The sequence below is a fragment of the Ursus americanus genome, chromosome 3 (assembly GCF_024610735.1).
Source record: "Ursus americanus isolate L20-20 chromosome 3, mUrsAme1.1.p, whole genome shotgun sequence".
NCBI classification, from domain to species: Eukaryota; Metazoa; Chordata; class Mammalia; order Carnivora; family Ursidae; genus Ursus; species Ursus americanus.
The window spans coordinates 44,878,831-44,894,704 of record NC_142129.1 but is presented as its reverse complement, the minus strand read 5'-3'; the positions used below and the strand labels follow the sequence as shown (position 1 = coordinate 44,894,704).

At 47.1% G+C, this 15,874-nt stretch overlaps 1 protein-coding gene and 1 non-coding gene across 11 annotated transcripts in view; both read right to left on the bottom strand.

Moving 5' to 3' along the window:
- NOD1 (nucleotide binding oligomerization domain containing 1) overlaps positions 1-15,874 on the bottom strand; it is an 83,094-nt gene that overhangs the window by 4,542 nt on the left and 62,678 nt on the right. For 7 of the 10 annotated variants that reach the window (XM_087860946.1, XM_045792931.2, XM_045792939.2 and 4 more), the window contains 2 exons: positions 15,747-15,830; positions 11,945-12,028 (listed from right to left, as the gene is read on the bottom strand). In XM_087860946.1, coding sequence (XP_087717072.1) covers positions 11,945-12,028; positions 15,747-15,830 — 168 coding nt within the window. Of the gene's footprint in view, positions 1-8,266; positions 8,509-11,944; positions 12,029-15,746; positions 15,831-15,874 lie in introns of those variants that run through there. The other 3 variants (XM_045792941.2, XM_087860948.1, XR_015723910.1) reach the window with 2 other exon arrangements.
- LOC123789689 (small nucleolar RNA SNORA24) lies at positions 3,621-3,743 on the bottom strand. The gene has a single exon (XR_006778862.2). It is a non-coding gene; the product is annotated as a small nucleolar RNA SNORA24 (small nucleolar RNA).

The following is a 15,874-nucleotide window of genomic DNA, read 5'->3' as shown; positions in this document are numbered from 1 at the left end:
ATCAAACACAGCCCGAGACAGAGGGAGAAAAAAGGGGGGGAAAGAGGCCTTTTTAAAGTACAAACTGCTAGAAAGGGCTCTTGTGCCCAAACTCTAGCACAGCCTCCTTAAGACTGATTCCAGGGACAAATACAAATCTTAAAAAAATCTTCTCCACAAATATTAGTAACTATAGGATTTTTGCCTTTTTTTTTTTAATTTTATTGGAGCGAGAGAGGGCACACAGAGCGAGCGGGAGAAGCAGACTCCCTGCTGAGAAGAGAACCCGACCCGGGGCTCGATCCCAGGACTCCGGGATCATGACCTGAGCCGAAGGCAGATGTCCAGTCGAGCCATCCGGATGCTCCTGCCTCTATGGTCTGTGGGTATGTCATAAATGTGAGATATTGTTTCTAGACAGTATTACTAAAATCAGTTTGTGAAAGAGCAGTCATGTAAACAAAGCCTTAGCTAATAGGATCCTTAAGTGCTCGCATGCCACCTCCCAGCGCACCTGCTCATCTTAGGTCTAAAAACCATGGTGCTGGGAGAGCTGTGAATATCTACAGAGCTGGTGTGTTGGTTTTGTAGGGCAGGCTGCTCCTGAATGTGCCACTGTGGCATACTGATTATTTTAAATAAAACATATGTAAGGGACAACCTGTACAAGAAGGGCCCTCGGACCCTCCTCTGTACCCCTGAACCTCTGTAACCCTGAACGCAGGAGATAAATCTCCCATGTGAAAGGCACCCTCCCTGTGCCAGGGAGGTAGAGACATTCTTATCACGAGAGAGAGAAAATTCAGAGCCAAAAAAGCTGTATCAACAATCCTGGTTAATTTTTACTAATTTAATATCACACCCTAAATTCTGCCTAGAGTTCCTTACTAATTGGAGCTCCCAAAGTTAAGTTTTCTTCGTCCCGTCAGTTCCTCATGATTTGTTGTCTCTAAGTATAAAAACTGCCTGCCTTGGCCATCTCTTTAGGTCTCAATTTCATTATGTGTACTGTGCCCACATAATTACACTCTAGTTTTTTTCCTCCGGTTAATCCGTCTTATGTACATTTAACTCTCAGTCCAGCTGGAAGACTTTGAAGGGTGGAGGAAGAATTTTCCCTCCCCTTTGGTTGGCGTAGTCGACGGATACTCCTTCGCGGGACGGCTGCTCGCCCCAGGACCGCGGACACGCAGCCAGAAGGTAGGGTTTCCGACCACGCCAGCCTCCCGGCTTCTCCGTCTGCAGGGTCTGCTGGATCGAGAGCGGTAAGAATCTGTCTCTAAATTTAGTTAGCAGAAGAAAATGCCGTAGAACTAGTTCCTTGGGCTGAGCAACTTTTGGTAAAAATTTGGTAGCGTACTCTTGGGTGACTGATCATTTCCTCCCAGAGATGGTTTCTTTCATGTGTGTCTTTTACGTTGAGGGTCACAGGAAGGAATTCTCCCAGGACAGAATGCAGGCTTCGGCTAAGCCTGCTGTGTAGCCGGCCTCACGGACTGGTGAGGTCACGGGTCTCCTCAGGCCAGGGCGTGTTTAGACACACGCTGCTGTGGGTTACCGCACGTGTGAGGGAAGGGCTGTTGCTGAAGAAACATCTTGGCAACCCCAGCTACGGAATTGGTGGTCATGGGTCAGCACTTAGAAGCTGTTAGCGTGCTTATCATCTAACTCAGAGACCCCCGTTAGGATAACCTGGTCACGGAATGGGTTAGGTTGACACTCGGCCCCTTGCCAGCCTCAAGAAAATGTCCATGCAGCAAGGTACACGGTAAGCACTGCACAGTCCCTAACCTCAAGGCACAGTCCTTCTGGGTATTGGTTTGGCCCCCAGAGACCCAAGGCTTAGGCAGGGCTGTCAACGTGAATAGATTTTTCCTCTTGTTCTGTGTCCAGCGAGCGTATTTTCTCTGGTCTCCGTCACTTGGGAGCGCCTACTTACCAGGGTGCATCTTGGCGGCCGGTCATAGACCAGGGGCCCGAGAGACACAGTTACGAGCAGCGCCCTCTGTCCAGCCATGCCAGCTCGCAGGAAAGCTTGTCACAAGAGGTCCCAGCCCATAAGGGGCCTCTGTTGCTTCACCCCTCGTTGCTCCTTAGTACTGGAGAAATCTCATTCCAGGAGCACCTGCCCAATGTCACAGATTAGCAGGTCTGTGACTAGAGGCGTCTTACGTTCTGGGAGACCCGAGGTACCGTACACACTACCTCATGCTTACGGCCTGTACAACGAAGATGGTGGCTTTCTCAGACTATTCTTGGGAGTCAGCTTTTGGGTCGGGGGGCGGCATCATCCATGCTTTCTCTAGGGACACCTCATGAATCTTGGATTAGGCCATTAAAAGGCTTGTGGGTTTGAGTCACTACTGAAATTAATAAGATCCAGTCCGTCAATGGCCAGACACTAGATCCTGTAAATTGACTATTTGGAAGAGAAAAATTATCTGTGAAGAGCTCTCAATTGTCTTATTAGTATAAGGGTTAGTCTTAGGGATTCCCTTGACAAGATGAAAGAACAGAAATTAGACTTAAGACAGATAAATGTCTACATTCCATGAAAATTCCCCTTCTTAAAATCCAGCCCAACCTCTAGGTTCAATCCAGGTTACTCTTATAAATGCTAGAAGCCAGAAAGTGAATTTAACAGAAGCACCTAGGACAAACAGAAGGACTTAGTTTACTGTGATCGACCTCTGTCAGCCTCAGACATTTCTGTATGCTCACCTTTGCCAGGTGTATCCTAGACCCCGCCCCCTACTGCCAAAAATTCATGTCCCCCAGACAGCAGCAGATCTTTTATAAAGCCTCTTTTCCTCCATTTCAGAAGATCCTACCAGACTTAGAGAAACATTAAAAAGATTTGGCTGTTCACAACTTCCTCTTCACAGAGGAAAGAGATGACCAGTAAAATTTCTCCTAGGCCCGCCTCGAAATGATTAGAGGAAGGCTGATACTGAGGGGCTAACAGAAGCCAAGGCTGAACTGTGTAAGCATGAAGAAGGCTTTTGTTAAAATGCTTTATACAGACCGTGCAAAAGCATCAAATTCCCCTTGATATAAAGAAGCAAATTTAGTTAAAAAGGTAGGCCAGTCCCTTGATATTCAGGCTGGAATCCAGTTCTTTGGGGGAATTAAAAACAACAGTCTTTGTCTTACAAATCTCCATAAAGCCAGAAATGCAACCCTAGCAGTAAGTCAGAATCCACCTATCTTTACCAGTCTCCAAACCTCACCTGCTCCTCTCAGAATACTTGTGGATATTATCAAAGGTCAGGATATTGGAACAAAATTGCCCTGTACTCAAGCGGGGAAAAAAGGCATTTTATTTCATTACAACAAGGAAGCACGCACCTATTCTCTCCTTAAATGCCATATTTGGGCAGAAATAATATTCAGGCCTCTACTGATAGTTTCCAGAGCATTATTCACCATTCAGGACCCAAGCTGTTGGGATTTAAAATCACTTTTGGCAGTGTACCCCAGGATGCTAAATAAACAGGCCTCCACCCACATCACTTTGAATTTCTTGATATCTTGTCCTGTGTTCCACTGCCCGTTGGAATAACTGAGCTCCCTAGAAGCATCTGAACAATAGCTAGGTATGTGCCCAAGAACCCCGCACCCTCCATGTTGTCAGACGTGAAGAGGTTACCTGCGCAAGTCAGGATCTGACCCCCAGTAAACGGTGACGGCTTTGCCAATACACAAGACTGTGCTCTTCCATGGCTGGGAAGGAAGACTACCACAGCTGACAGGTGTAAAAAAAGGTCAAGTCCCAGTTGCCCCCAAAACTCTTAGAAAAAAAGTTCTTTTTTGCATTCTTTCCCTTTAAGTCATAATCTTGTCTTTGAAATAGGACACCACTGCCTGAGGCTTAAGGAACAATGGGAAAGAGGCCTTTCTGTTGTTGGGGGGGGGGTGTTATGTTCCGCTAGCCAACATACAATACATCACTAGCTTTTGCTGTAGTGTTCGACAGTTCGTCAGTGGCATGTAACACCCAGTGCTCATCACCATCACCAGCCATCAGGGAAACACAAATCCAAACCACGAAGAGGCCTTTTTAAAATACAAACCGGTACCAGGGTCTCGTGCCCACTCTAGCCCCTCCGGTAACAAGCAGATATGCTCCAAATCTCCACCTTGGACAAAACTTTGATACTTTCTCCGTCCGTTTTCTACCCCATCTTCTCTAGGACCTAGGTAGGAGCCGTTCTTTGAGATGCAGACAAGAGAGGGAAGCTCTTCATCAGAAAAAGGAAGAGAGGGGGGTATTTGGAATTTGGGCCTGTAATCTCTCTACAAACATGAGTGAAATCAAGAGCTAGGAGATTTGTTTGCCTCTGGTCTGTGTATTTGTATGTGTGTCCATGTATGTTGTAAATGTGAGATTTTTTTTCTGTACTTCTGGATGGTATGGCTAAAAGTAATTTGTACAGAGCTCTAGTTTGTCTGAAGGCAAGCACTGGTGAGAATTGGGCATTCTAAAACTCAGAAAGCTTGGGGCGCACCGGGGAGGCTCAGTTGGTTAAGCATCCAACTCTTGATTTCAGCTCAGGTCATGATCTTGGGGTCATGATCTCAGGGTTGTGAGCGGGAGCTCTGTGCTCAGAGGGGAGCCTGCTTGAGATTCTCTCCCTCTGTCCCTGCCAACCACCCCCCCCCACCTGCATTGTTCTAAAATAAATTTTTAAAGCTCAGAAAGCTAAAAACTAACCCAAATGTTTAAGGTCACATGATCCGGGAAGATATCTGGTATTAAAACTAATTTAAGGTTATTAGTTTAATTAAAAAAGACCTGTCTTTAGAGTTATCAGCATTAAATATAAACCTTTTATTCTGCCTGTGTTTACTGAATATCAGGTGCGTTTCATGTTCTCTCTGTTGCAAAATCTGTCAGAAAAAAAACCAAAACAGAATAATGGTTGAGTCTAATGCCTCATGAAGTTTTATGGGTAGTCCAAATATAATAAGAACAAATAAATTAAATAGGTGTAAATAAGATTTAAAAAAAGTTTACCTAGAAAACTGAAGATTTTTTTTATTTGAGAGAGTGAGAGCGAGCACGAGTCGGGGACAGAGGCAGAGGGAGAAGCAGACTCCCCACCGAGCAGGAAGCCCCACACGGAGCTCCATCCCAGGACCCTGGGATCATGACCTGTGCCGAATGGAAGACGCTTAACCGACTGAGCCACCCAGGTGTCCCTCTAGGTAAACTTTTAAATAGCTTCCAAAATTTTGGTGGTAACCCAAAACTTTAAAGTTTTACTAAATTAAATGGATGGTTAAATTGAGTATCTAGGGGCCTCTGGGAGGCTCAGTTAAGCATCTGCCTTCGGCTCATGTCATGATCTCAGGGTCCTGGGATGGAGCCCCACTTCCGGCTCCTCCCTCTCCCTTCGCCCCTCCCGCCACTAGTGCTCGAGTGTGTGTGTATATGTGTGCACGCACACAAGCAATCTCTCTAAAATAACTATCTTAGGAAAAATTCATTGAGTATCTAGATCATTTCCAAATAAGAAAATAATGTATTAATATAGGTTTATCTACTTTTTCTGTATAAAACAAATTTGGGACTGTTAGCAAAACCTGTTTTGTGGTGTTGTACTATGAAGAAACATGTTTCTAAATTATGAAATGTATTCATAAATTTGCCAATCGAGGGGCACCTGGCTGGCTCAGTCAGTGGACCATTTGACTCTTGATCTTATGGTCATGAGTTCAAGTCCCACATTAGGCATACAGCTTAAATAAAAAAATATTTACTTAGTTTTCACTAGAAATTAAGGTTTCTAAGAGTTAAGAATTCTAATAAATGTAATTATAAGGGTACCGAAAATAAGATACGTGTCTTGGGTGCGAAAAAATAGGAATAAAATACCTTTTTGTTGAGGAAAAAGAAAATAAGTCTGGGGGCGCCTGGGTGGCACAGCGGTTAAGCGTCTGCCTTTGGCTCAGGGCGTGATCTCGGCGATCTGGGATCGAGCCCCACATCAGGCTCTTCTGCTATGAGCCTGCTTCTTCCTCTCCCACTCCCCCTGCTTGTGTTCCCTCTCTCGCTGGCTGTCTCTCTCTCTGTCAAATAAATAAATAAAATCTTTAAAAAAAAAAAAAAAAGAAAATAAGTCTGAGGCTGAAAACTTAGGGCAAAATCTGGATGTAAAAAAAAAAATTGTCGGTTTACGGGAAAGAAATCTTTGGAAAGAAATACTTTCTGTGTAGCCAGTACTGGGTAAGATAAGGGTAAATTTATTATCAAAATTGTGGTGCAAAATTAGAATTGTTTTCTCTTTGTTTAAAGGTCAAGGTTTTCTTGAACTTTTGTTTATAATTTCTTACTAAGAGCAGACCAAAAGTTTTTCTTTAAAGTTATCGGCCTAAAAAACAAGGATTCTGTGTTTTGCCAGAATAACTTCCTATGTTTACCAGGTCTTTCATTACCTTAACTGAGTCTTAAAAGGGCTAAATTTTGCTCACAACTATGTAACCTTCTATACTGGCTTTTATAATCTGTCACTTGGGTTAAATGGATAACTATTGTTTTATAACGAATCATGATCCGATTTAACCACATGTCCAAACCTTTTGATATTTTTTGACATACTTCCCAAAAGTCAAATTCTAAAATGAAGTCCTTCCAACCCCAACCTAACTGAAATTTTCCAGAGGGCCCCTTGAACATTTCAAAGATTTTGTGAATAATTAAACTCATTAAGCTTGTTTGCTCTGTTTAGTCCCATAGACAGAACTGTCAAATAAGAGCGACCAAACTTTACATTTGTGTAGATGTCGGTTATCAAAATAAGTGTTCTAAAACGTATGTGAAACTCCAAACAATCTGATACGTCCTGGTATGTTATTATCTTAAAGTGTTATATGTCACAAATATAACCAAATTTCCTTGCCACCTGCATTGTAATAAACTCCAACCACATCTTTAACCATGGCCATTTTTAAGACTTTTATCCTTTACAGTTGTACTTTTGCAAAAGCCTCTTGCAAATGTATTTTGTCTTACATGAGATTCATGGAAAGACCTCTCTGTCCAGGTTCCTAATAATCTTCACCTCATAAAACTAAACTGGGTAAGAATTTCCAGAACTAATGGAAGAACTAAATTCAAGCAGAACAAGAAAAACATGTGATTAAATGAACTAAGGAGGATAATTTTTATAACTTTTTAAAACATCGCTGATTTTTTCTAAAATGTTGTTTTTCCAGATTTAAGGAAGTTTTTATCTTAAAACACTAAAACATTTACCATATTGGTTTATCTATGTTTGACTACTTATTACAGAGAAACTAAAAGCTATTTTGATATGTTAGTGCTACTTTGGGAAATTAAAAAAGGCATATACTTCTAGAAACTATGAAACATATTCATAAATCTGAAAATCTAAAGAATGCTGACATAACAGTTCACATTTGCTTACTTATTAGCTTTCACTGAAAATTAAGGGTTTTAAGAACTTTTTAAAAAGTTCTAATGTACTTGGCTCCTGGAAATAAGAGAAACAACTCTATGCAAGGAAAGAAGGAGATGTGTGGTTGGTAAGAAAAAATATGAAAAACAGAAATACATCTTTTTGATGGAAAAGAAACTAATTTTGTCCTAAAGTGAGACTGGGTATTTAACAAGGGAAAACTTAGGACACAATTTGAATGTAAAAAAAGAAAGTTCTAGAAGGTTTGTGGGAAAGAAATATTAATACGTGCTCAAGGGGACTTTTGTGCAAGGCTGCAACAAGATTCTATAAAGATGTGGACTAACTCCATTCTCCTCCTGCAGAAAATGGTCCCTCAGGGCCAGACGTTTGCCATCTTGACGTCCTTACATGGCAAAGGTCTGCTCCAGAAGCAGAGAAAGTAAACTAACAGACTATGGGAAACCCAGGACGGCCGCTTGGTTCTTCCTCACTCCCCTGACCCCGTTTTTGGTTTTTGCCATCCTGCGCCCATCACGGTGCATTCAAGATGACTCAAATAATAAACAGACATTAGCAGGTGAATGTCTATAAAATTGCAAAAACAGTCTTTCAGCCATGTGTAACTGGTCAGGTCCATAATCCTGAAAAAGCTGTTTTTGTCCCCAGAGGCCTCAGCCCTCCTGCTCTGGCCCCTTTGAACACCTGGAGCTGCACTGCATTCAACTGCCTTTGGGTCCGGGTCACCAATAGTCCTGTTATTGCATGTGTGTTTTCTGGAAGGCTTGAAGCCTTTCCGTCCCACAAGACTGGTGCCTTCACAGTGGGAAATAAACTATTAAAAGTGTTTCCCACTTGGGGTATACCTTGTATAATCTCCAGTGATCGAGGCGCCCTCTTCACTTCCTGAGAACCTTGCAGATTTCCTGGAACTCTCTGCGGTACAACCTTCTGCTGCTCCCTTGTTTCATGCCAGTGAGACCAGCCACTGTGAGCCTTTGGTGTCTTGTGCTCCAGCCTGTTATGAACAGCTTCAGGAAACCATCTGGGATCCCAGTTCAAGGGGTCCTGTTAGTCACAGTCTAGAGCCTTCTGAGGATTAGGGATTCTGGAAACAGCACCAGAGAAAAACAGCTCTTGGGACTTTACAGAATGCTCCTGACCACTGACACCGCTGCACAACCAGAGCACGGAGCCGTGAGTCCCCATCACACCGCTGAGGAAGGTTCCACCCGGGCCCTGGTCCTGTACAAACGCTGGAGAGCTACCAACACCCTGACCAGGGAGAGAAACAGCTGCCACCCGATAGACCGCCTCCGCTCGCGACGCCGGATCAAGACTTCCCACTGGAGCTCAACAGGACACCATTTGCCCTCTTTTCCTTCCCTTCCCTCTGGCATTGGCTTGGCGAGATAACATCCCTTCCCTCCCAGGCCACCGCTCAGGGGGCAACCTCCGGAATTCAGAGGCCCCTTTCGTTTCAGGCTAGGAGAAAAATCGCACTTTCATCATTGGTCGGCTCCTGTGAATTTACATCCTGAGTCGGAAGGGAACTACCAGGAGCCTTGCATGATTCAGAATGCTCCTTCTGGCAGATCCTTACTTCCAGGGATAAATAGCATGAGGCTATGATCAGGAACTTCTCCTTAATTCTTGAAATGTTGGCCGAACTGCCACTAGCAAGACCCGCCCCACAAAGACCTTCGACTCCCGGCCACAGTTGTTCTCGGCTGTCGTTCAGCTGGGCACGGAGGCGCCTGCAGCCAGAGCCTCCCTTCCGGGAGAGTTGAAACTCAGTTACAGCAGATCACGAAACAAGCCACTTGCCTTAAAAAGATGACTCCTTCCAGGGGGTCTTTGATTTATTGGATTTTGATTGGATTGGAGACGGTGGCTTCAAAGTGCCCTGCAAACACTGGGAATTATCTTATCATCACAGATTTTCAGTGCATGTTTGCAGCCACTCACCACCAAGCAAGTGGTCTCCCTCAGACTGGACCAACAAACAGGCACAAAGAGGACAACCGACTTAAAGGCATATAAATCCGAAGTCGTAACCTGTGGATGGCACAGAGATACAGCCCCAACATCATGACCCAAGAATGTCAAAGGTCAGCAGAGGCGTGCAGAACCACAGGGCAGTCGCTGAGAGGAATGAATGGAACCTTTCATCAGTCAACCTAGAATTTCCTGGTCAATGCTAGGAAATTTGCTGAGACGCCTTCAGCTCCCCTTAGGAGGGCAACCTTGCATAAAACAATGCATTCCCTGCTAATCAATTCATCTTTGTTTATGCTCTCTGCCTTTAAGAACCTTTGTCTCGTTTGGCTCAGCAGAGCTCCCCCGTACGTGCTAGATGGGATGCTGGCCAGCTCATGAATTGTTTAATGAAGCCAGTTAGACCTTCCAGTTTACCCGGTTGAATCTGTTTCTCCAACACCATGACCCGGGCCGCACCCTCAAAGAGCTCATGGTCTGCAGCAGACCGCCTGGCAGGATAAGCGTGCGTGACGAACGCCGTACAGTGTCAAGTCAGGAACACCCGACCTGCCTTTGCAGCAGAGCCCCCGGCGGGACTTGAGACTGCAAGGGCTTCTGGGCCACGGGCAAGGCAGAACTAGACGTCCAAAGAACGAGTCACTGTGCCGCCGGTGACTGCAGCCAGAGCGGCTCCCTCACCCCCCACCCTCGACAGGACTTCACGGAGCCCCGCTCCATGACGTCACCCACGTGGGGCAAGCCAGGGACTGAAGGGAAGACGCTGCCAGGCCAGCACCTGAGCCTCCTTCTCAATCCACCCCCTGCCCCCCATCCACGCACAAAGTGCCCTCTTCCGGCTCTGGGTAGCACACCTGGGAGCTAGAGACACCGGGCCCTGCACAAACCATGCTTGTGTAGGAACAGTGGTCCTTCAGAGGCAGCAAATGCACCTTTTCAAGCTTGACAGAGTTCCAGAAAGCAGCTGTGTGTCCTTAGAACTGTCCTCATCAGCCCCTGAGAAGAGTAGAGGCCAGCCGTTGTCTGCAAACTTCTGCAGCCTGGCCTGCCTCCTCCCTGCTCTGCCCGCCGTCCTTGGACAACAGAAGTGGCGGGAGATGAAGGGCTTCTGGGGAAGGGGCCACAGGCAGGAGGGGGGCTGGAGATGAGCACGAACTCAAGTCCCATCCGCTCTCACATGCCTTCCGGACGGAGGAGCGGGCAGGGCCCCGGCGCCTCCGTCAGGCTTGCTGGAGCTGGCCTCTCTCCTCTAGGACAGTGTTTTCCAAGCGTGTTTTCAACCATGACCCAAATAAGAACTACGTTTTACACTGTGAACCAGCATCTGTTCAGAGACACATGCCCATATCTGAAACAAGAGTATAAAATCATACTTCGGACTACGCACGGTGCCTGCGGGTACTCTGCTCGAGTTCGTTTTTTAAATAATGCTGGTTGCAACCCACCAAACTCATTTTCTGACCCGCTGACAAGTTCCAAACCAAAGTTTAAAAAGCACTGTTCTTGGAGCCGAGGTCAAGGGGCTGTACCTCGATTTACTTTTTTTGGCTGGGAGATTCTCCCCAGTCATGAAGAAATAAAGTAGTTAATGAGTAACTACCCCCTGAGCTGAGGATTCGAGTGCACAGTGAGGCTGCTCCTTGGATCTCAGAGAAGCCACAATGAGAGCATGAACCCTTCCTCCAGTCTGTGTCCTAAGGGAGGTCTGGCTCTGCCCCCCTGCCGGGTCCCCCACACCGTCACTCTGCAGGGCTGTTTCCGCCCGACGCACAAGACAAACTCCAGAACACTCAGCAGTCTGTTCAGCCCCCTGTTCTCAGCTCCGGGAAGCCAGTCCTCTTAAGCAATCAGGGTCCTTTCTGTCCGGCTAACTGCCATTTCCCCAGCACCCAAGCCATGGCTGCAACTGTTACTAATGGGAACTCCCCTCACCCCCACTTGGCCCAGCACCTTCTACAGGCCCCGACCCAACAGGGGTGGCAGAGGTATACGGAGTGGAATGGGGCTCAGTGTTGTAGAAAGCAAAGGATTTGGCTCCCTCCCACTAGCCCCATAAGCAACTCCTCAAAGCAGAAATAGGAAGCTGAGGAAGAGCCCAAGTCAGTTCAAATCCAGCATGGAAGCATCTCCACAAGCCCAGGAAGCCCAGAAAAGGAGAATGAGCCCCCCACTCCAGCTAGCGCGTTCATCTCTCAGCCTCCTGAGTCTCCGAGCGATTCCCTTCCAGTGGGAATCCCTTTCCTGGGCTGCTTGCCCCATGCAGCCCCGGGGGGCAGATGAGGACAGGTGGCCTGGGAGGAGAGCACTGACCAAAGTCAGGCAGCCTGGACCAGACTCCAGCTTCTCCTCTTAGGTCGCACCTTGGGCAAGTTTCACTTCACTGCTCTGGGCCTCAGTTTCTACATCGGCGAAATGGAAACAATACCAGCTACTTTACAAGATAATGGGAAAGACAAGGAGTAGGTGCACAGGGCTCCACACTGTGCCTGGCACCCAGTCAGTGCTGACTGAGTAAGCACGGTTATCATTATTATGACGTGTCTTACCAAATCTCCATGATGCCAGTGTTCCTCTGTAAGGCGTCTGCCAGCTGGGCAATCCCCTTGGCTGTGATCTGGTTCTGGATTAGCCTGAAAGAAGAACATGTCTTGCAGCAGATACTTAATACTGGATTAACTCCGCCCCCTCCGTTAGGGAGCTGTTAAGGGTATGGTGGGAATGAGACAGGGTCAGTGGACGAACTGTGTCTGCGTCCTTGTAATCTGGCTCAGACGGTCTTGATCAGATCCGCTAGAATAAAGGACATCCTTTCACATGTTTAATTTTTTGGTGTATTTTGAGAGTGAGCATAGTATATCTGTGTATTTATACATAGATAATTTAATACATGAATACATGTAGGTGTGTGCGTTGGCATTTTTTGCTGCAGGGGTGCCCCATCAAAAGTGTTTGGAGGCGGGGCGCCTGGGTGGCACAGCGGTTGGGCACCTGCCTTCGGCTCAGGGCGTGATGCCGGCGTTATGGGATCGAGCCCCACATCAGGCTCTTCCGCTATGAGCCTGCTTCTTCCTCTCCCACTCCCCCTGCTTGTGTTCCCTCTCTCGCTGGCTGTTTCTATCTCTGTCAAATAAATAATAAATAAAATCTTTAAAAAAAAAAGTGTTTGGAGGCCACCAGGCTGAACAACAAACTCTAAGAAACACCCAGGGGACAGGCAGTCTGGTGGCTTTTTACAGTTAAGCAGCTGCCAGCTGGCTGTTCACTTCTTTGGGGAAACAAAGGCTTCTAAGAACGCACCATGTCCTTGCCAACATCTCGTGGGGGGGAAGGAAGAGAGATTCTCCGGCTGCCTCTCATGGGTCCCAGCAGGAAAGCATCGATACTGGGGCCTCTAAGAGTGTACCCCATGATGTCAGCGGTGATCCAAATGAAACAAAGGTTTCTGATACAGCTGGGCAGCGTGGGCAGTTTCTCAAGTGCTCCCCTGGGCAGCAGGGCTTCCAACCCAACCAAGAGCTACACACCGCACGAGGCACTGATGGGTCTATGCTTCATCACACACCCACTCCTCGCTCCTGGCTGTTTTCAGTATAAAGCTACTGCTGAGCTTGCCCCTAAGAAATTCTGGGCACTGACCCAAGAAAGCAGCCCTACGAGGAAGATGACGGCTTCGCCATCGTGATTGATGAGATTATAGAAATTAGGTGAGAAGGGGCCAATCCCCGAAGAGGCAGGACAGCATAGTGGCTCAGAGCTCCCCTCCTACACACACCTACTCCCCACTTCCCCCCCCCACAGATCCTTGAAGAAATAAGCTCATGCTATCTGTGCCTCAGTGGCCTCATCTGTAAAAGGGGAGCAAGAGAACACCCCCTCCCCGGGTGTGTGAGGTCTCTGGGAGGATGTGTATGAAGGAAGTGGTTCTCACAGTTTCTGCCCCTGTGCCCGGGGGCAGGGAGCTTGTCACCATCACTGCCCCAGCGCATAGGACTGCGTCCCAGTCTCCCAGCCACATCTCCCAAAGTGGGACCCCTGGGCTCTGCGGCAGAGGTGATAACCCCCTGGTAAGTATGACCACAACATAATTTGGACATTTTGGCAAAAGGAGCAAAGATAGAACCTGGAAGTGGACCCAGAACCGTGCACGGGGTTAAACTGCTGCTTCCTCGTCACCTCCGTGGCTGCCACCACTGGCATCACCTCCACTTTGTGGGGAGAGCTGCTTCCAGCCAAGATCCGGCAAGAGGCCGGGTAGTAAGAGAGCCAGAAAGGGTGGCACTGCTCAGGGACACATGCCGCCCAGGGCTTCCTTCACGAGGGCCAGTGTGGTCTGTGCGAGCACACAAAGCAGCAGAGACTCACTCTCTAGCCCTGGTCCAGCTCGGGGCTCCCTGCGGGGGCTGGCCGGGCACCGAGGGCAGGAGATAAAGTCGACAGGCCAGGAAAACGGCAACGACCACAAAACAGATGTAAAAGCACAGGCTGGCTGTTGTACAGAAACTGACAAGGTGAGCTGAAATTCATATGGAAATACAAGGGACCCAGAAGAGCCCAAACAATCTTGAGAAAGAAGAACAAAGTTGGAAGAGTCACACTTCCTGATTTCCAAACTTACTGCAGTTAGAATAATCAGGACAGTGTAATCCTGACATAAGGATAAACAGATCAGTGAACTAGAATAGAAAGTCCAGAAATACACCCATATGTTTACGGTCAATTGATTTGTGGCAAAAGTGTCAGGGCCATTTAAAAGGGAAAGATCGTCTTTTCGACGAGAGGTGCTGGGACAGCTGGAGAGCCACATGCCAAAGAATGACTCTGGGCCCTGTGCCTCAGACCGCGCACAACAATTAGCTCCAGAAATTAACATTTAGGGTCAAAGTCCTCAATGCAAGAGCCAAACCAGAACACTTAACGGAAGACCTGGGTGTCAATCTTAGTGACCTTGGATTAGGCAACAATTTCTTGGTAGGACACCTAAAACGCCACCCAAGAAAAAAAATAAATTGGACTTCCATCAAAATTAAACACTTTTGTGCTTCAAAGATCACTAATAAGAAAGCAAAAAACCCCACAGAGGAAATACTTTCAAACTGTCTACCTCGTAAGTGTCTAGTACCCAGAATATATAAAGAACTCTAAGAACTCAATAATGAAAAGACAAATAAGTTAAATCTATTAACATTTAGATTAAATCTGGGGGAAGGATGTGGAGACATTTCTTCAAAGAAGATACACGAAGGCCAACAGGCACATGAAAAGAGGCCCAGTGTTAGCACGGAAACACAGATCAAAACCACAATGAGAGGCCACGTCACAACCACTGGAGTGACAGGATTCAAAAAGATGGACAATGACCAGTGTTATTGGTGAGGGTGTGAAAGCTCGGAGCCTTCCCACAGTGCTGGTGGGAAGGTGAAGGAGAGCAGCCGCTTCAGAAAATATTTGGGGGCGCCTGGGTGGCTCAGTCATTAAGCGTTTGCCTTCGGCTCAGGTCATGATCCCAGGGTCCTGGGATCGAGCCCCACATCGGGCTCCCTGCTCGGCGGGAAGCCTGCTTCTCCCTCTCCCACTCCCCCTGCTTGTGTTCTCTCTCTCTCTCTCTCTGTCAAATAAATAAATAAAATCTTAAAAAAAAAAAAAAAGAAAAAGAAAAAATATTAGGCGGCTCCTCAGAAAGTTACATACAGAGTGGCCATATGACTGGCAATTCTCTTCCTAAGTGTGTACCCAGGAGAAAAGAAAGCAAACATACGTCCACACACAAACATGCACAGGAATGTTCAGGGTAGCATTATGCACAACAGTCAAAAAGTAGAAACAACCCCAGTGCCTACCAACTGACGAACGGACAGACTGTGGACGAGCCGCACAGAGGGATATCAGCCACACGGAGCCGTGAGGTCTGACACATGCGAGAACGTAGAGGAAGCTTGGAAACACGTGCCAGGGAAAGCACGCAAGTCACACGTCATAGGGTTCTATTTTCATGAAATGCCTGGAATAGGCAAATGCATAGGGATGAACTAGTCGATGAGGGCCTGGAGGGGAAAGACGGGGAGGCACTACTTACCGCATGGGGTGTTCTCGGGCTGGGGGCGGTGGGGAGTAAAACCGACCTAGTTGGATTGTGGCGCTGGTTGCACAACCTTGTGGGTACACTACAGACCACGGACCTGTACGTTTTACTGAGATTTAACTAATCCTCTACACCCAACGTGGGGCCCGAACTCACAACCCCAAGATCAAGAGCCACCTGCTTTACCAGCTGAGCCAGCCAGGCACGTCGTCTCAAAAAATAGGTTTTAAAAGTAGCCCAGCCTGAAATTCGGAGGTTCTCTGAGTTACCATAAATGTTTCAACGTCTGGTTGACTTTCAGCATCTCCGCCAGGCTCTCTGCCACTTCATCGTTGAGTTCGTTTTTGGTGAGCCTAGAAAAGAAAGGACGTGTTTACCCAGGAGAGCCCCTACCTGG